The 19,430-nt window shown below is 55.4% G+C and overlaps 2 protein-coding genes across 2 annotated transcripts; one reads left to right on the top strand and one right to left on the bottom strand.

Annotated features, from left to right (window-relative positions):
- Positions 1-2,807: 2,807 nt before the first annotated feature.
- On the top strand, positions 2,808-4,058 carry TM2D2 (TM2 domain containing 2). The gene is made up of 4 exons (XM_019622591.2): positions 2,808-3,079; positions 3,155-3,242; positions 3,317-3,432; positions 3,544-4,058. The coding sequence occupies exons 1-4, from the start codon at positions 2,874-2,876 to the stop codon at positions 3,755-3,757; spliced, it is 624 nt and encodes a 207-aa protein (XP_019478136.2). The 5' UTR covers positions 2,808-2,873; the 3' UTR covers positions 3,758-4,058.
- A 2,233-nt stretch (positions 4,059-6,291) lies between these two features.
- PLEKHA2 (pleckstrin homology domain containing A2) lies at positions 6,292-17,168 on the bottom strand. The gene is given in 13 exon segments (XM_003212439.5): positions 6,292-8,322; positions 8,325-8,358; positions 8,507-8,584; positions 8,693-8,756; positions 9,449-9,519; positions 9,627-9,695; positions 9,811-9,957; positions 11,226-11,375; positions 12,559-12,656; positions 12,741-12,789; positions 13,469-13,525; positions 14,109-14,272; positions 17,016-17,168. Coding segments are annotated over 12 exon segments (1,233 nt in total). The 5' UTR covers positions 14,250-14,272; positions 17,016-17,168; the 3' UTR covers positions 6,292-8,047.
- Positions 17,169-19,430: the final 2,262 nt, after the last annotated feature.

The following is a 19,430-nucleotide window of genomic DNA, read 5'->3' as shown; positions in this document are numbered from 1 at the left end:
TGGATGCAGTCAGGACTTCCTTGACATCACCAGCAACAATCCAGCTGGCTTAGGAAGCACACTCCTTAACACTAGCTGAGTGATCCCACCTACAAACGTTGGTAATGGCTCTGTTTCCCAAATACATTCTTATCAAATTATATCCTTTGCCCAGCCTCCAACTGGAGTTAATGAATGCCACGTACCTGCCTCAAAGCGTGCTTGGCATTTCCAATCTGAAGACCTCAAAGCATTGGGGGGCGAGATCAGATTTGGTATTCCTCTGGAGAAGGATACTGAGGGAAAAAGAGCAGCAGATTTAGAGGGTGAATAGCAGGATCTTCATCTCAAACCCTCTATCTTTATACTGCTGAGCACTCTTCAGTTAAGCCCCAAGTTTCATTCAGAAAGCCCTTAAAGAGCAACCTTTACAGCTCTGAGCATAATAGAGAAGGGCCAAGGGGTCTCCCAAAGGCAACCTCTCTGTACAAGGGGCACCGGGAGCTGGGATACACAGATTCTGCCAGCTGACTGCCTCAGATGCTTTCCTACTAACGAGAAGCACACTGGAAACACTGGGTCCTCATTTATCTTCAAGACATTTCCAAAGTCACACCCCAGTGAGTTCACAGATGCGTTACGCAACCTTTAACATATTGATAGAGCCACTTGGAAGCCTCTGTCCTGGTTGTGGCAGAGTTATTTTTCTTCCTGTAGCTGCTACAGCACCATGTTTTAGATAGAATGATAGAATCATAGAATCAATTGAGTTGGAAGGGACCCTTAAAAGCCATCTGGTCCAAGCCCTTACAATGAGCAGAGACACCCACAGCTCCATCAGGTGCTCAGAGCCCCATCCAGCCTGAACTTGGGTGTCTGCAGGGACAGGACAACCACCACCTCTCTGGGCAATCTGTGCCAGTGCTGCACTACCCTTACCATAAAATAATGTTTTCCTTATATCCAGTCTAAATCTCCCTTCTTTTAGTATGAAATCATTTCCCTTGTCCTATAACAGCCCCTGTTAAGAAGTCTGTCCCCTTCTTTCTTACAGCCCCCTGTTATTTACTGAAGGGTTGCTCTCAGGTCTCCCTGGAGCTTTCTCTCCTCCAGGCTGCACAGCCCCAGCTCACTCAGCCTGTCCTCAAAGGGAAACGTTCCATCCCTTGAAGCATCTTTTTTTTAAACTTCCTCTGGATGTGCTCCAACAGGTCAGTGTTTCTCCTTCAGCAAAATCCCAGCTGAGGGCACCACAGAGTTGCCCCTACGTCTATTTAGTGCCTGAGGTTCACGACCCTTGTGGGACCCAGCAGGATGGCCGTTGCCATGCTTTGTATTCTGAGCCAGGTGGGACCATTGTGTGACCACACCTGCTGCTGCTAAGCTCACAGCATCATGCAGGTGGGATGGGCTGCATAGTAGCAGTGGAAAGGAGGATACTGCAGTTCCCCCACCTGCTTCACGCTCTGAAATTTGCAACATAATTAAGTATATTTAATTTTGACTTTTATTAACTGCGTGCAGAAACCAGAAAGAAATCCACCCCAAAACAAATAGATAGGGACAATGACGGTGGTAACACATTGGTATTTTAGCTGCTGTAAAGCAGGACTTATGCTAATTAAGGACAAAGTGAACTGGGTCTGTTTAGCCTCGAGAAAAGAAGACTGAGAGGGGACCTGATCCAGGTCTATAAATATCTAAGGTGTAGGGGGCAGAGTGGTGAGGCCAGACTCTTTTCAGCAGCGTGTGGAGACAGGACAAGAGGGAACGGCCAGAAACTGAAGCATAGGAAGTTCCACATAATTGTGCGTAAGAACTTCTCTACGGTGAGGGAGACGGAGCACTGGAACAGGCTGCCCAGGGAGGTTGTGGAGTCTTCTCCTCTGGAGATATTCAAGATCCACCTGGACACCTACTTGTGTGACCTGGTGTAAGGAACCTGCTTTGGGAGGGGGGTTGGACTCGATCTCTGGAGGTTCTTTCCAACCTCTATGATTCTGTGATATTTCAGCCTCGTGCGCTGCCCTGCTAATGAGGGGGTGGGGGCAGAACTGGGACAGCTGGCCCACACTGGTTAAAGGGGTTTCTCATGCTATACAGCATCGCTATGAACAATAAAAACAGAGTGCTTGGCCAGAGCTGTTTGACACAGCACCAGGGGAAGGCACTGACCACCATGCTGACAGCAAGCCTGGGCAGGCAAGGGATCTAAAAAGCTCTGCACAGGTCCTGCTTTTCCACACAAGCAGCCACAGCACGTACCTTGAGGAATGCTCCTACCACAGCGCACAGAATCACAGAACGGCCAGGGTTGGAAGGGACCTCAAGGATCACAAAGCTCCAACCCCCTGCCACACGCAGGGCCACCAACCTCCACATCTCACAGCAGCCCAGGCTGCCCAGAGCCCCATCCAACCTGGCCTTGAACACCTCCAGGGATGGACGGGGCATCCACAGCCTCTCTGGGCAGCTGTTCCAGCACCTCACCGCTCTCACTGTAAAGAAGAGCCACACACCTTGAGGAAACGCACCCACAAACTAGAAGGCCGAGATCACAAATCACACACCGCCCGCCCCGCAGACAAAGCCCCACCACACCCTCGCACCGCCGCGGCCGCTTTAAAAAAGGCGGGCTCCTCCCTCGTCCCGCCCTCGCTCTTTTCCAATTGGTTGTCGCGACGCCGGAAGCGGTCAATCGTTTCCGGGATCGATGTGTACTTCCGCATTTCTTCGCCTCCTTCCGGCTTAGCTCTGACTGGTTGTTGACGACGGCCTCCCGCCTCTCGAGGTAAGAACGCGTTCTCCTATTGGTTGCCGGCAGCGAGACGGAAGCGGCGGGGTCGGAAGGGCCGGGTAGGTGGGAGCGGCGTTTCCTAGCAGCGGGCGCCGCCATGGCGCCGCGGCGCGGCGGGCCGCTGGGCTACGCGCTGCTGTGCGGACAGGCGGTGCTGCTGCTCGGCAACCTGCTGCTGCTGCACGGCGCCTCGCGCGGCCTCCCGCACAACGGCAGCGAGCCGGAGCCGCCGGGCCCGGAGCCGCCTGCTGCCACCTGGATCTACAGCGACCCGCGGGCACCGCTCGTCCTCTGCACGTACCTGTGAGCGCCGGGCCGGGCCTCGCGCGGAGAGAGGGCCCCGCGGCGCGGCCTTCACCGCTTCCTCCTCCCTCGCAGCCCCGAGGAGTTCGTGGAGTGCGACGAGCCCGTGGACCACGGCGGGAACGCGACGGCGCAGCAGGAGCTGGGCCACGGCTGCGTAAAGGTGAGGGCCGGGCCGGGGGCGGCGGGGGCCGGCTGAGGGCTGAGCTCAGTGTCCCCTCTCCGCTCCCCGCCCAGTTCGGCGGACAGGCACACGGCGATGTGGATCACACGCGGGTGCAATGCCGGGCCCTGGACGGCATCGAGTGCGCCGAGCCGCGGAGCTTCCTGCGGGGCAGCCGGCCCTGTGTCAGGTAGGGGCTCTCTGGAGTGAGCCACAGCTGGGACTGGGGTCAGGGGGCCCCGGGATAGCGGGCAGAGGTTGGCTGCCCCCCCCCAAACCCATCCCTGGCCACCTGCTGCAGGTACACCGGCCATTACTTCATCACTACTTTGCTCTACTCGTTTTTCCTGGGCTGCTTTGGCGTGGATCGCTTCTGCCTCGGCCACACGGGCACCGCTGTGGGGAAGCTGCTGACTCTGGGAGGTCTCGGGATCTGGTGGTTTGTGGATCTGATCCTCCTCATCACTGGGGGGCTGATGCCCAGCGATGGCAGCAATTGGTGCACTGTGTACTGAGCAGAACCAGAGTGGATCCCTGGAGCTCACTGGAGATGGACTCCTCCTCTTGCACCAAAGCATCAGAACAAACTCCACTTGAGGACTTCTGCCTTGCACAAATATGGATTTACAAAGCTATAACTTAATCTGCAGAACAATTGTTCTTGTTAATTCCTCTGTACATACGTTGGACACAAAATTGGGTATATATTTTGCTCGTTTAAAACAATCTGAGCTTTTTTCCTCTCGAGTGATAAGTTTGACAGCTCAGACTTTGCAAACACAAGTGGTCAAATTAATAAAGTCTGGAAAGAACTGACTCCACTTATTTTTGATGTTAGTACACTGCAGACAGAGATGCTGGCCTCCAGCCTGTGGTTTTGTGCGGCGGTTTAGCAGACATCTAAAGCTGAAACCTAACAGTGTTACAGAAGGGAAGTGACAAGCTCAATTCTAATTATTTGCTTATGCCCAGATGCCTTTGCTACACATTGAAGCTGAGTAAGATCTAGCAGAGAAACTGTACCCTTCTGAAGAACGTCTCTTTCCTCTCTTTCAGGCTGGAGAAGCCACAGTACAAAATAAATTCAGGATGTAGAAGTAATATTGTCCACATGCTGTGAGAGAAATAGGTTTGGGGATCTTTTGGTTGAGGTTTTGGTTTGTATGATTGTATCAGCTGCTGCATAGGCAAAACTCAGACTTACAGCAGGTACAGTTACTCCTTCCCCATAGCTACTTCAAAAACACATTTGAAATGAGGTGAAGAAAAACTCTGGATAAACTATTTTGCTTTGGAAATAAAAGAACCTGAGGACTTCAGGCATGGCACAGAGTGCGTGCAGTACTGGAACAAGCAGAGGCCTCAAGCAACTGCACGCACACAAAAGAGGAAGCTCTGCCAGATGCAGTTTGAGAAATTACCAAGTTGAATAAAAACGGGAAAGGGAAGCTACAGCAAGACACGGGCAGCCAGAACCAGGCACAAAATCCATATATGCAAGAGTCCAATAAGATTTGACATAAAATGCAGCACATGTATACTTTCCATTCTCATGGAGTTCTGCAAACTGAGCACCCTCCACTTGCTTGCATCTAGCTGCCTTCTGCTGATGTTACTTCTACTTCTGTCCTGTGGAACTGCAAAGGGTTTCGGTCTGGCGGGGAATTAATTGTGCCTGTTCCAGTTTTGCTTTGTGGTTTGTTGCAACAACTCCTCCTCTCTGGGGAATGGGATTTATATCCCATTTAGGTCACAAGTAATCTGAGTTTGGCAGCTTTGAACGGGTCTCAGGGCAGTGGGGTGAGGTGGGGGGGGGGGGGAGCCTTCATTATAAAACTACCACATTCTTCAGCCCAGTGGAACAACAGGGCTGGAGAGCCCGCGGTGGGAAAAAAAAATTAATTTGTGAGCCAGAAAGAAAAAAAAATAATAATCCTGTGTGTAAAAGCCCATCATCATTAACATCTCCCCGTGTTCTCAGCCCGGCAGCTGCCAGCTCACAGCAGGAGCTCACATTCCTTCCATGAGTGAGGCTGTCATTAACTACAGTAAGGGGTACCCGGGGGCATTGCTGATACCCTTCGTTGTGCCCTTGTACTCAGCAAGGCAGAATTTACTGCAGCTTCCCTGGCTGCAGGGATTCAGCCCCATCTGATCTGAACTTCTTTGCTCTGCAGTTCCCACATAAAATTCTCTCTCTGGGATTTCAATAATAATATGTGATTGTTCCTCTTATTTTTTTTAATTGCTCTGAAATTAAAAGGGCTTCTGAGCACTTGGAAAAAAAGAAAAAACGCTCAGTTATTACCTTCACCTAATAAACAGGTACAGAAATTTACATTTGTTAGCTGCCACAGGGTTATACTGCATGAGAAGTTAGATTACACGAGCATAGGGTCTGACTTGATTCTCACATAAAGTGAGCTTCCCTGCTTTTAACTCCCAATTTTAGCGGGGCTAATGGAAAACATTTCAAAGCAAATTTGGGTGGAGGAGTTCTCTCCTTGTAGGACGTCTGGCACTGTAAATGAAAGGAGTGAATTTACTTCCTGGCTGCTCCTTTCCCGGTGCGCGGCTGTGGCTGAGCGCTGCGCGGCCGCATGCAAAGAGCAAAGACGCCCACGGGGCAGCGGCTGCTGATTACAGCTCGGCTCTCACACAGCCCGACAGGGGAGTTGTGGAGCAGCGCTCACCCCCTGGATCCCACTGACCCCGAGATCTGCGCTCCCGCAGCGCTGTCTGGCACTTGGTCTGGCGCTCAGCCGATAGCATCTGTCTGTAGGCAGCCCACGTCTCGCCAAGTTCTTTGTACCTCCAAAATGAAACCTTCCACGCCTCCGAAGCGTGGGGGATCGGTGATGGAAGGAAGGGTTGCCTGCAGGGCTCCCTTTGCAGTGCTCTGAAAGCAAAGGCAGCAAACGGCTCATCAGGAGAACGCATCAGGTGCTTGCGCCCGTTGCGTGCCAACAAACTGCCCCCAAATGCCTTCACTTCCTTTCACCGTTCCTCTTACCAAGCACAGCACCAACAGAGAGCCTGGAAAAGCACCTGGGGTTTCCTTCTTTATTTACAAAGAGGCAAAAGAGAGTTCCATCTGCAGCCAAAACCCATCCGCAGGCTGAGGGACCCCCAGCCCTAAGAGCACTTGGAGCACAGCTGGGAACCGTTTGGGCATTTTCATGCAGAAGAGCAAACTCACACATCACTTCCCATACAAAAACCCTGGAGCCTGCACCCATCTCCCACCAATGCATCATTCTATCCCAGAGATGAGGAGGGTGGGAATGGGAGAAGAGAGAGTGTTGCAACAGCACTGCAGCCACAGGTAGTTACCTTCCTGGATAATTAACCTTAATTGTGCAACCAGCTTCTGCTCCACCATCCCAGGCCTGAGGAAACTTTGCAATTGCTAAGCAACACGGCTTGGTGCTGAGTTTGAAGCCTTGCACAAAGGAACCATCATTTAATGGGTTCCCAAAACGAGGTCAGAGCGCCGACATCACCCAGTGCTGTGAGTGTGAGCGACAGCCCAAAACCTCCAGGGAACAGAGCACCAAACCAGCAAGCAGAGGTCAGCCGAAGGCAAAAAACAAAGGAAAAAGGCAAAAAGGAACAGAGTAACTGAGGTTTCTACAATTAAATAACAAATATTAACATTCTCCCGGGACCATTTGCATTGTTTTCCACTCGTTTTCATCAGTGTTCTCCAGCACTCCTGCACAAAGCTGCTCTTGCCCCCTGCTTTGGGGGATCCCATTCACCTTCCCTCACTGTATAAAGTGTATCTGCAGCTGCTTCTCCATGGGTCACAACAGACACATGGGAAAGCAAAGTAATGCCATCTGACAACACCCTGCCGCATTGGGCTGATTTCGCAGAGCAGAAAATGCATAATAACCAAAAGAAAAAAAAGATAACTACACAAAGCAAAGGGACACCTTGCCAACTGCAGAGCACTCCAGCACTGCTGGGCTTGCGGTGCAGCCCCACACCTGCAGCCCTGATCCTTCAGCTGCAATGCAGGTTTGGGCAGCTCAGCTCCAGCACTGCTGTGGTGCACTGGGAGGGGAAGCAGAGCCCCTGCCCTGCATGCAGCTCTGAGTGCACACAGCACCAAGCACTGCTTGCAGCACCCATGGCATCCTACGTGTGCTGTTGGGGTGAAGGCATCAATCACTCCACGGGGAAGACTTGCATTTTCCATGTGCTATGTGTCACACCTCCCACAGGAGGATATTTGCTTATGGAAATGACCGGCTCACACTGCTAAGAAAGGTTCTTCTCATTTTCATTCTGAGTCAGTGCAGGGCGGTTGGACGAGTCTCCCGGGGTTCATCTACACGTTCAGCTTTTGTTGCTTTGTGCTCATGGCACTTCACTCAGACAGGTCTTTTTGGTGCCTAACAAACCCCAGAACAACCTGAGGATACCCACAGCCCCGGTCACCACTGTCCCCCAGGAGCAGCACACCTCACTGGGATGTAACAAGGGCCACAGATACAAAAGGAGGCAGTTAGATGCCCCTGGGTGTGCTGGTACCCCATCAGTCGGGCAGTGCATGGAGCCGATCTCCAAGAAACATCATCCACACTGCAGGCTGCAGCGCAGCTCCCGCTCCAGGCACAGCTGTGCTGGGAAAGACCGAGTGGCACAGAAGGGAGATGAACATTCTTCCAAAGAGAGGAAAGGCCGCCTCACCCCCCTCGTGCTTCCAAACCCTCCTGCACTGTCTTCCATATTTGGTGCTTGGGGAGAAATGATGCCACACACCCACACAGAGGGCACACGGTGGGGCAGAGGCACCGTCAGACGTCAGAGGTCCGGATGCTGTCATCGTCCAGGTCGAAGAGGAACGTCTTCTCCTTGTGATGCTGCGGCTCTGAGCGATGCCGCAGGCGCTGACCTGGCACAGGAGCTCCATCGCGCTCCGTCAGCGCCGGCACGAACACTGCATCTCGGCTGGGCACCTCGGGCTGCCTCCTGTCCTGTGGCACCGGCGTCCAGGGCTGCCAGGCGGTGGCTGGAGCCTTGCAAGGTGTTCTCCTCTCCTGCGGCTGCGATGGCACCGAGCTGCCCCCGGTTTGGTCATGGAACAAGAGCGCATGAAGGAGATCTCCTGCAGGGAGCGAATGTTGGTTGGTTTCTCTACGCTTCCGGAGCCATTTGCAGAGCTCTGAGATCACAGCCCTGCACGTGCTTTGCGGCTCGTAAGTCAGCAGAATCATTGCTAGATGCCAAATAGGATACAGATGGGTTTCACCTACCCTCGGGCGGGTCTTCAGGGCCTGCACCGCCCCTGCGATGGCACGGATCCAGCTGTGCATGTCCTCGGGGCTGTCTGCCTGTGGGACGGGAAGAGCGATGCCCAGAGCTCACCCTGCCCCAGTGCAGGAGCTCCACTGGGAACGGCACCAGCAGAGCCCTGTGCCCACCACCTCCCCGCCCCATACCTGGATGTAGAAGGTCCTGGAGCTCGTGATGATCTCAAAAAGGTTGTCCCGCATCAGGAGGTCACTGAAACAGTGAGAAAGGGGCACTGGTGATGCCACACTGGGTAGCAAAAGTCCACGTACATTCTTATAACTGGAGAATACGGGGACACGTTCAGGGTGAGGGTCTCATCAGGAGAGATGAATCTATGTTAATATATTCTATTTGTACTTCAGCTAACAAGGTTTGTTTTCTGAGTTCGTTTCTCATTGCAACTCTTCCAGGTCGATTTTATCAGCGTCCGCCGAACAAATGGTTCCCAAGATACTATGCAGCCACCTGTGATGGTGCAGGGAATACGCCTGTGCATGGCTCCCAGCTGCCTCAGGAACACCTCTGTGCTGCTGTCACACAGTGCTACGCACTGAGCAGCACTGTGTGCTCCTCCACTGGGAGATAAGCGCCGTGTGAGCACACCCAGCAGAGATGGCTATCAGCGGGGCGGAGAGCAGCTGCAATATCCTGCGTCCCAGCACCCCTGCCTGCACCTGATGGAACACGGGTTTCTTCAAAGCAAAACACGACTGAGATGTCTGCAGGGTCTCCGGGGAAAGCAAGAAGCGGCACCCCAGGACATGGGGAGAACTGCAGGAGGTGGGAGCCACGCAGCCCCCATGCAACAGCCGGAGTGTTTCCATAGGGGAAATTCAAGATTTGAAGGGGATTTGGGATGGGGGTGGCAGCCAAACCCCCACCCTCCCCCACGGAAGCCTTACCCGGACTTGACCAGGCACTCGTGGGTCTTGCAGATGTCCTTCAGCAGGATGGAACGCAGCGGCTCCTTGTCCTGGGGGATGAGAGGGGCTGTACTGGGATCACCGTTCCTCTGGGACACAGCAGTCCCAGTGCTCAGCTCCAGCACGGCCGGCTGCAGGTGGGGCAGGAGCTGCTCACCTGCTCACATTTGTAGTAACTGATGGAAAACTCATCGAGGACAAAGTAGCGACGCTTCCAGCTCTTCCTCTGGAAAACAGAGAGGACCAGCGTTGGGCTCCACACTCCCCACACCAGGGATGCCCTGGAGGCACCCAGAGCATCCTCAGCCTGAGGGAGCAGCCTGCACCCATCCAGCACTCACCACGTTGCCCTGCTTCACACAGAAGCCGGTCTTGATGGCCGGTGGCCCTGCAGGTGGCTTGCTGGCAGAGGCAGGGATGTAACTCTGCGAGCGGCGCAGCAGGGGGTGTGCAGTCGGGTCGCTGCCCTCTGCTCCATCCCCACCATTCTGCAAATGGGAGCACACAGTTACTGGGGGGAGAGCAAGCCAGAGCATGCCCTGGGCACAGCAAAAGGGCTCATTGATCTTCCAGTTCCACTTCTTACGGCCAAGCTGCTATTCCCCTGCTGGAAACCAGATGCTTGTAGCCCAGGTAGGAACACCACGGTGTCCCCACCCAGCACAGATTGTAGCTGAGCTCAAACATCCGTGCTCAGCTCCCTCCAGCCCCTTCCTCCTGCTCTCAGTCTGAGGTTTGCACATTGCCATAGCAGCCACTGCTGGCTCACACCCTCACCACCCTTATATGGCACCGTGTGGTTAAACCAGCAACCGCCCTGTGCTCACACTGCTCCTTCCAGCACCTTCAAGACGGTGCTTTGGTTTTCCCAGGACAGGGACCAGCAGCAGTTCAGCCACCTCAAGCTGCAGTGAGCAGCACGGAGCGCTTGTTGGATCTGTGCAAACCCACATTGAGCAGCTCCCCGTGCTCCAAACCACTTCCCTGTACACCAAACCACCTCCTTCTGCACCTTGGACACATCTGCAGCACCAGCCCAGGAGCTGAGTGGGTGATGCTGCTGCGTGCTGCAGGTGGTGGGAGCGGGGCTCCCCAGTGCAGTCACTGAACTGTGCGGGGACAGCTCCAGGAAATGGTGAGCGTGCCCAGGAAATGGCAGTGGGAGCAGCAGCAGCCATCTCCCCCTGGGCTAGACAGCGTGCACTGAAAATAGTCCAGCCCAATACTGATGTAAAAACAACTCCTCTGCAAAAAAAAAAAAAAAAAAAAAAAAAAGCCAGGAAAGGGCTGAGGATGGAGCTCAGGGGCAGAGGACCCATCCCCACATCTCGGTGGGAAGAGTGGCTGTCAGTTCCCGACACAAGCAGCTGAGGTCTGGAAGGTGGCAGTGTCACAGGGTGGGCAGGGAGCAAAGGGTGCCCCCCTCCTCACACCCCCACGTCTCATCACTCCTCAGCGTGAGACACAGCAGAGATGCTTGAGGTGCTGAGAGCAGCTATTTATACACTCTGAGTGGGAAGGCATTGCAGGCACAGAGCTGCTTTCCAGAACCAAAAGTGCAAAGCAGCCTCCAGCAGCACGGCCAGGAACAGCCTCCCCCAAAGCCTCGTGCTGTGCCAAGGCAGGCACACATCAAGCACTCCTGGGCTGCTTCTCTTCCTCCCACTGGCTTGGAAGGTTCCCAGCTAGACACATCACCATGACTCCATCCTTGGGGACACCACCACGGGACACCCCAGCAGCGCTCACAGCTCACCTGGCTGATGGAGATGGGGGTGTGCACCACCACCCCACCGATGATTTCAGTCTTGTAGGCCACTGGGGGCTTCCTGTCCTGTGCCTGCAGCACTGCTGGGGGCTTCGTGACCTCAGTGGTGGGGGGTGCAGCAGCACCACCCTTTGGGACCTGCAAGGGGAGGAAAGGGAGTGATGGCCACAGACCCACGGGCACCTCCACATTGGTGTTCCCAGCCAAAACACAACCGTGGCCCTTTAAAAAACATCAATGGGGCCGACAGCCCAATTAGGGAGGGTGCGGCCCCCACCCCAGCGCTTCACAGGAGGCACAGACATGAGAGGTGGTGAATAATTCAGCATCACCCCACAGGAGTCTGCATCGCCTCTGCAGCCCGGTGCGTTTGTGGGACAATCGCTCCTTTAATTGTCCCCGCTCTACTTCCAGCCAAGGCTTAATGATGGGCGCTCATCTGCCTAATGAAGCCGGGCTTCAGCACGTCTGCGGGGATGTAGCAGATGGGTGGGTGCTTCTGCACACCCAGTACCACGCACTGAGCACCAGCACGCTGGGCACACTGCACCTGCACTGCAAGCAGCCCCGTGCCCAGCACCTGCCTGCTCCCAGCTCCAGCTCAGCTCAGCACAGCGGTGCTGGGGAGCTGCAGGAAGCAGTTTCACAACACACGCATGGAGACATTGCGTGCGGGCAGCAGGCAGTGGGCAGCAGCTGCAGCTCCCGTCAGCCTCCATCGCATGGCACAGTGCAACGGTGTGGCAGGAACGAGCTCCCCGTGCTGAACAGAGCAGAGCAGCACCCAGCTGCCTCCGTCACCATCACAGCGACCATCGTGAGCCGCGTGCTCTGCACCGCATGCATGCACAGTGCAGAAACACAGGAACCGAGTGGTGCACACAGAGCAGAAGTCTCTGACAGAAGAGGAAGCTGAGCCTGGCACCGGGAGCAGCACCCAAACTGCCACCCCTGCTCCTGTCCCAGCAAAGCCTGCGTTGGGCTGGAAGGACACAGGGGGTGCCCCGGGTACACAGCACCCAAATGCTCCCAGCACGCAGATGGAGCGCAGCACACAGAGCACAGATGGTGCTTTGTGCTGCACATCCATCCCTCATCGCCCGCAGCGCCGGGCTGCAGACGCCACCGGCTGCTGGGTCAGCGCCCATCATTTCACGGCTGCATGAACAGCGCAGAAAATGAAAGGAGACTGTGGGCAAAGCCCTGGAATCCGGGCACAGCCTGCCCTGCATGGCCCTCCAACAGCACAATGCACAGCGTTTCAGGAAGGATGGGAACTCAGCACAGCACAGAAGCATGAGAAAGGAGCCCTGTGACCCACCGTGATCTTGCTGGCACGGTTGAGTGCCTCCACCCAGTCCTGCAGGTCCTTCTGGTCGCTGGCTTGCAGGAAATAGCGCTGGGACAGAGCGTTGATCACTGCCAGGGAAGGGGTTGAGAGTCAGGAATCCCCTCTATGTTAGTGGGACACCCCAACCACAGCTCCTGCATCCCCCCACTCACCAAAGCAGAACGGAGTTTTGGGTTTCTGTTTCGGGGTGGCGACGCTGACCTGCAGAGCAAATTAAAGGGAAAGGATCAGCACCAAAGCTGTCGACATGCTGGGAAGCTTTCAAGGCCCTGAACGTTCAGTTTTCTGCTGGACTAACGCAGTCACTCTTGTCAGCAATTAAGGAAATTGAAGGAAAATAGCAGTGGTTTCTCCCTGAAAGTGGAGGAATCATTTATATAAGAATCACATCCCCCAGGGCTCCAAGCACAGCACTCACGGGGTATTATTCTGACAGACTTCCTCCTTCCCAGCCAGTCCGTAATGCTTCACGTATGTTTTCTCCAGCAAAGCCCCATTTTTTGGCTCACACAGAGTTGGGACTCAGAGCCCCCGGCACAACGCAGCCCCACAGTTTGCGACCAAATGTTGTCTTACAGCAATTTCCACTCAGCCTACCACGTCTATAATTTACAAATGCGGCTCCTTCCGACGTGGGGAAGGCTCAGTTCCACAGCATTGCTTCATCTGTGCTTAATTTATAAATCATGACTCAGCAGAACGGAGGGATCTGCTCCGTTCCCTCCCGGCTCTGCTGCCCCAGCCCCCAGCACGCTCGCAGTCCCAGCTGGCTGTCGCTTTATGCACCATTTCTGCCCTTCCCTGGGAGAATGGATGCCTGGGGAGGGCAGCAGGTCAGGATAGCATGGCACAGAGCAACTGTGCTCTCTCCAGGCCTTACCTTGGAGATGTAGGTGAGCTGCAAAGAGCCGACGGCGCCCGCTCCCATCGCCAGGTTCTGCAAAGCACACAACAGAAGGGAGGTGAGAGCAGAAGGCAGAGGAGACCCAGGGTCAGCATCGCTGGGTCAGGTGCTGCTGTGGGCTCAGGGTGCAGCCAAACGCATGCAAATGGCAACTCTGCTTTATTTGCTTTGGATACAACTGCAAAGAGATGCAGAGTTGAGGATTGTTGGTGACTGGGCTGCTAATAGATACAATCCCACTGTGCTGCTGCTTCCTTGAAAAGCCCAGCGGAGGAACCAGGGCTACTTGGAGTGGATGAATTGCTTCCAGATGTGGCCGTACTCAGCACCACTAAGTGGCTTTGCCCCAAGCAGGCAAAGCCTAACACGTCCCCACAGACCTCACCAGGCTTCGGATGGGGCTGCAACAGCGGAAAATTCAACCCCAAGCTTGGAAAGCAATAGACGGGGGAAAAACCCTACCCACGTGCTTCGTGCAAAAAGCATTCCCACCCATTAAACCACAGTGGAATGGGCACAAACGTGACACCGTGCTGTCCCCAGGACCTGGCTGTCCCACAGCACGGGGACTGCTCAGCCTCAGGGGGACCTGGGTGGGACCAACGCTGAGCCCTACCTGCGGGTTGTCCATGTACCACAGCAGGCAGTTGGCCTGCGTGTCCAGGATGAAGTAGCGTCGCAGGAATTTGCCACAGGTCTCATTTTCCTCAATGTCCAGGAACCCACAGATACGGTTCTGTCGGTCCAAGTACGGCATGCCGGGCTCCTTCTGGCATCACCCTGCAGGAAGGATCGGTGGGAACAGTGAGTGCCGTGCTGCTGAATGCAGCCCCAACTTCTGCTGCCTCTCCCAGGTCTCCACAGCACAAGGCTCAACGCAGTGGAAGCAGAATGAAACTGCTCCCTCTGCACATTCGTGCTGTGGGGAAGCTGCCAGGCGAACACAGAAGTCATCCAGCGTGCTTCTGCGATGAGAAAGGAGTGCAGGGTGACTGCATCACCAAAGTAAAGCTTCCAACCCATCTGCATCGCTCCAAGAACTCCGGCACTGCAGCCAGCAGGGATGGACTGTGCTGAGTGACAACCCCACGGCCCAGCGCTGCCCCATAGGACAAGAGAGCAGCTGCAAGGGGCTGGAATAGGCAGTACGAGGGCCCCTGGGGATTGCTGACCAAAAGCAGCACTGCGTGCTACAGAGAGCCTGAGCACACTCCCAGGAAATGCCCAACAATGTGCAGCTCCAGCAGGAAGCGCGAGCCGTGCGGTGCAGAGTCAGCAGGGACAGCTGTGAGCACCAACATCCCCACGGAGCAGAGCAGAGCCCCACTGCCAGGCAGGAGATGCGGGCAGCACTCAGTCCAGCAGAGCCCCGCGGTTGAGAGGCAGAGGTAGAAGCCGTGGTGATGGAAGATGCAGGCTGAGGTTGGTGTGGTTCGGACAGCAGAAGGGAAGGTGACTCGTGCAGGTGCCAGAAGGAACCCACACAAACAAAATATCTCATGCAGAAAAGGAGGAAATACTATTTTTGAGCCCAATAGCTGCAGTGGAGTGGCAAGTTGTGCAAGAGCTGCGGTGCAGCTGTGGAGCAGAGGTGGGAGTAAAGGTGACAACCTGTCCCCAGACCTCAGAGCCCCACGTCAGTGCAGAGGAGATGGGTATCACAGCTCTGCTGGGGGAAACGGTGCTGCTTCAGTAGGAAGGGCTGCTTCAAAACAGCACATCTGCCCCGACACAAAGGGCGTGTGGGAGCTTCACATTTCACTGCCTTTTTTTTTTCTTCTTCTTTTTTTTTTTTTTTTTTTTTTGTGGGTTTATTTTTGTGGGGTCAGGGAGTACACATGAAACAAATTCCCAAGTGACTTCAAGCGGCACCCAAACGATCAGACAGAGCTTCCTGAATCACCTCCTGCAGCGAGCAAAAACTCAATTCCTACAAAATTGGAAGGGACTGGGCCATGGCACAGCACTCCTGTGGCTTTTGGGGTCGGTTTGGGGATTATTACCCAATTGTCCCCCCCCAGGACACACGCTGCAGCTCCTCACCTCTCCCTTTTGCCATCCCGCATTAACAGAGCATGGAAACAGCTCAGCTCTTCTATGAGCTGACCTCGGGTTGCACCTGGATATGCAAAACCCATCGAGGAGAAGAGATAACGATAACGATCTCTCCAAATTGCCTTCGGGACAGCGCTGGATTCCCTCTGTGAGAGCAGGAGCCGTCCCCACCCTCTTTGGGAGCCCCGCTGCTCCCAGCACTCCACCACCGCCTGCTCACAGCCACCCCAATTTCACTTTTACATAGGAAAATGATGAAAGCAGCAGCTCCGGCTCTGTCAGCCTGCGGGCATCTGGTCCTGCTGTTCAGGAAGAGGTTCACTTTACACTAAACGTTTACTATTTACACAGCACTCTGTAAATCCAGAGCCGTAAATATTTGTACACGTTTGCTATAGGAAGGCCACCAGACTAAATCTGGAAGGCGGAGAATAAGAGGGGCTGAACACATGAAGGACCACACAGAAAATCAGCATCTCTGGGGATGTGCAACCCCTCCCTGCGTGCTTCCCGATGGCTCCAGGACCTCACGTGCAGCTGCAGCACCAGGCTTTGAAGGAAGCATCCCTGGGATACCAGCACTTTGCTGCGTCCCCTCCTCTTCTGCTGCCGGTGCTCAGCCAGCAGCCACGATCGCTGTGCTGCAGGGACCCCCAGCAGCCCTGCACTCTGCAGCGTTGGCTGCAGGCAGACCCCCGGCACCCCTCCCTGCGGTGCAGCCCATCGCATCTGCAGTCACGGCATCCCTATTTCGCTCCCGTCCCGTCTCTGCTGTCCCGGTGCCATCCGAGACACGGGACGCTGAATGTCACGAGGGCCCCACGCGGCGCCCGCAGCGGTGACAGCGTTACTTCCTCCTACCTGAAGCAGAGCCCTCGCCCTACCAACACCTCTCTGGAAGCTGACACAGCGCAGAGACGGTGGAGGAAAAGCCCAGCAACTCCTGCTAGGCGCAAGCATGTGCCTTAATGAAGTAATTAACCGGCTGGGGGACGAGGATACGCAGATACGAAGCAAAGAAAATACACTTCATCACCGTACCGAAAAACTCTGTCGGAAGAACGCACTTCCAACAGCTGCGGAGCGCAAATCCTCGCTGCGCTTTTGCTCCCAGCTCCGCCCAGCGCAGCCCCGCATCCCGAGCGCCCCAAACCCCGCTCTGCCTTCAGCCCACCCCGCACCACCCCTCGCTGCAAGCACTGCCGTGCACGACCACCGCAAAGCCCTGCACGGCGCGGGGCTCTCCCGACCGATGGTTACCGCTGTTCCCAATCGCTGCCAGGAGATTTCAGCCCCCTCCCCACTCAAGGACCGACGGGGCGAACAGCGGAGGCGGCTCCACTGCGCGCAGAGCCAAGAGCGCAGCACAGAAGGCGCGGGGGAAGCGAAAGGACTGGGATCCCCCCTCCATCCGCGCGTGGGGTGAGAGCTCCGCGGACGAAGCGTGACCCCTCAGCCCCGCACTCACCCCGCACCGCCGCTGTGCTGTCGGCCCCGCGCATGGCCGGGTTGGGGCTGCGCGCACGCCGAACGGAGCCGCGGAGGAGGGCTGGGCGCGGAGGGGGTGTGCCTGCGGCTCAGCCGTCGCTTTTTTTCCGGGTTAATTACGTCTCCCATTAGTAAAGCCGGCCCCGGATGTGAGTGCGGGGCCGCGGGTGCTCGGGGATGCGGGTGGGTGCGTCGGGAGGTGACCGCTCCTCCTCACCTGCGGCGATCTCGGGGGTCGGATCTGGGGCTCCGTGTGGGAACGCGGCTCCGAGCGCCCGAAACTCAGCCGCCTCCACCCCCCGGGCTCTCCCGGAGCTGCCCCGGCCGCTGTATAAAGGAGCAAATGGGTTCGGTGAGAGAGAAGACGGCAGGTGCACGGCGGGGTCCTGTCCGACAGTCAGCCCCAAATCACCCGGCACACCGTCACTGCTTTACCGAACCTTTCTGATGGTGCAGAAAGGAAAACGCTGCTGCCGTGAGCAAATACAAGAATGGAGGAAAGCGTGCATCTCAGGTGGTGAATTTCCCAAACTTGCGCATCAGGTCCAGGCTGCTCGCTATTTCTCGTTAGATCCAGGTCCTGTCAGCCCAGCGAGGCACGTTTGGGAGTGCTCACACATTTTCTCAGCACTCTGGAGGTGCACCCAGATTCTGCTTTGTGCACATCGTGGGGAGATGCTCAGCACAGCTTCCCTGCGGGTGAGAGGGGTGCACCGGGATCGGGAGTTAACACAAACTCAGCACCCCAGGGAGGGTCTGCAGAGCCCCGTAGGACACAGCCAGCCTTGTTCTGGGCAGCACACAGCCCCAGCCTGCAGCTCCATGCACCTCACTGCTGGTGCATCGGGGAGGGAGGTTGTCTTCACACGTTTTAAGGCAAGATTAGTCGGAGGATGCAGTACTAGGATTAAAATCCCTCCTCCCCGTGTATTTATACGTTTTAGGAGTTGTTTTGTGAAGTGTTGTTAAGTAAACACATTGCCTCACCCCCAAGCACTTCCTATGTCCAGGATCACTTTCAGAACAAAGGGTTCCCCCCCCCCCCCCCGCCACGTTACAGAAGATTGCCCAAATGCTGTTACTGAAACCGTGTGTGCTCATTTCTGTGTGTCTGCCTCAGGAGAGGGTTAAACCACAGCATCACAATGCAGTGCTGCCCAGAACCCATGGCTGCAGCACAGAGCCCAGAGGTGCTGGGCTTTAAGCACAGCCTTGGGCAGAGATGAGCTGCTCAGCTCGAGTTCCAGCTCCTGCAATGCACAGTTCAGGAGAGCTGCAGCCTGCTGTGTGCTCAGGACAGCAGGGCTCCAGCTACAGGCAGGTTGCATGCAGGAAGCCTCGTTTTCTCTGACCAGAGCTGCATTTGGCCCCAGAGCACTTTCTCCCCATGTACTGAAACTGACCGTGGCGCAGTGCATTGCTCACACAGGCAGTGGTGCTCCCCTGGTTCTTTAAGGAGCTGTTTCTTCAAGAATTCTTACACTGGACTCTGCCTGGGCTGTTATCCCACCCCTATCTCCAAAGCCACGTACACCACACCCCCTCCCTGCTGATAGCTGGGGCTTCTCCCATGCTAGAGTCCGGCCACCCGCCCTGCTGAGAGCTGCAGCCCTGAATGCATCACTCATTACATCAGGAGCAAAGAACTGTGACCTCCCTGCACATCTGCTGCCAGCAGGGCCATGGTTACAGCCTGGAACACCCAGATGGCCTTTTGCCATTTCTGCTCATGGGATGGGGATGGCACTTCTCCTTGCAGCTCTCCCCATCCTTGCCTGCCAACCGCTGCATCTCCCCCATCCCTGCCTGCTCCACAAGGACTAAACTGTTCCGTAGGATATTTTTGCACAGGGACACCTCTTGCTGACCTTGTGACTCACGGCAGGGCCTGGATTTAAGGCAGCTCAATTTTCTATGGGCGCAGTCACATGGCAGTTGGTCACACTGGGGCTCTTCCTTTATTTAGAGAGTCTTCTGTGCTCTTGATGATTTTCACTGCTGCAGCCTGCCTGGGGGTACAAGCAATGCCCTGACCTTACAGGAAACCCCTGATAGCAGCAGGGCCATCAGGGCTTGAGGTCCCATCACCACACAGCCCAGCAATCTGCTGACACCCCGCAGCCAGAGTGACATCCCTCTGACCCACACGGGACCCAACATTCCTGCTCTCCATAATTTCCAACCCTCTTATCCTGCAAAACTCACCCAGTCGTCCCGGTAACATCCTGCAACATTGAGTTCCACAGCTGAATCTGCATACAACAAATTATTTCTTTTCTTCTGTTTGAACTTGCCCTTTTTTTGTTGTTGTTGTTTTGTTTCAGTACCCGTTCCCTTTTTTTCTTGTGCTCTCGCTGAGGGGAACTCCCAGCACACAGCAGTGCTCTCAGTCAGC

Source organism: Meleagris gallopavo, chromosome 24 (genome assembly GCF_905368555.1).
Source record: "Meleagris gallopavo chromosome 24, MGAL_WU_HG_1.1, whole genome shotgun sequence".
NCBI lineage: Eukaryota > Metazoa > Chordata > Aves > Galliformes > Phasianidae > Meleagris > Meleagris gallopavo.
Note: the sequence above shows the minus strand (reverse complement) of the source record. Positions and strands in the feature narration are given on the sequence as shown.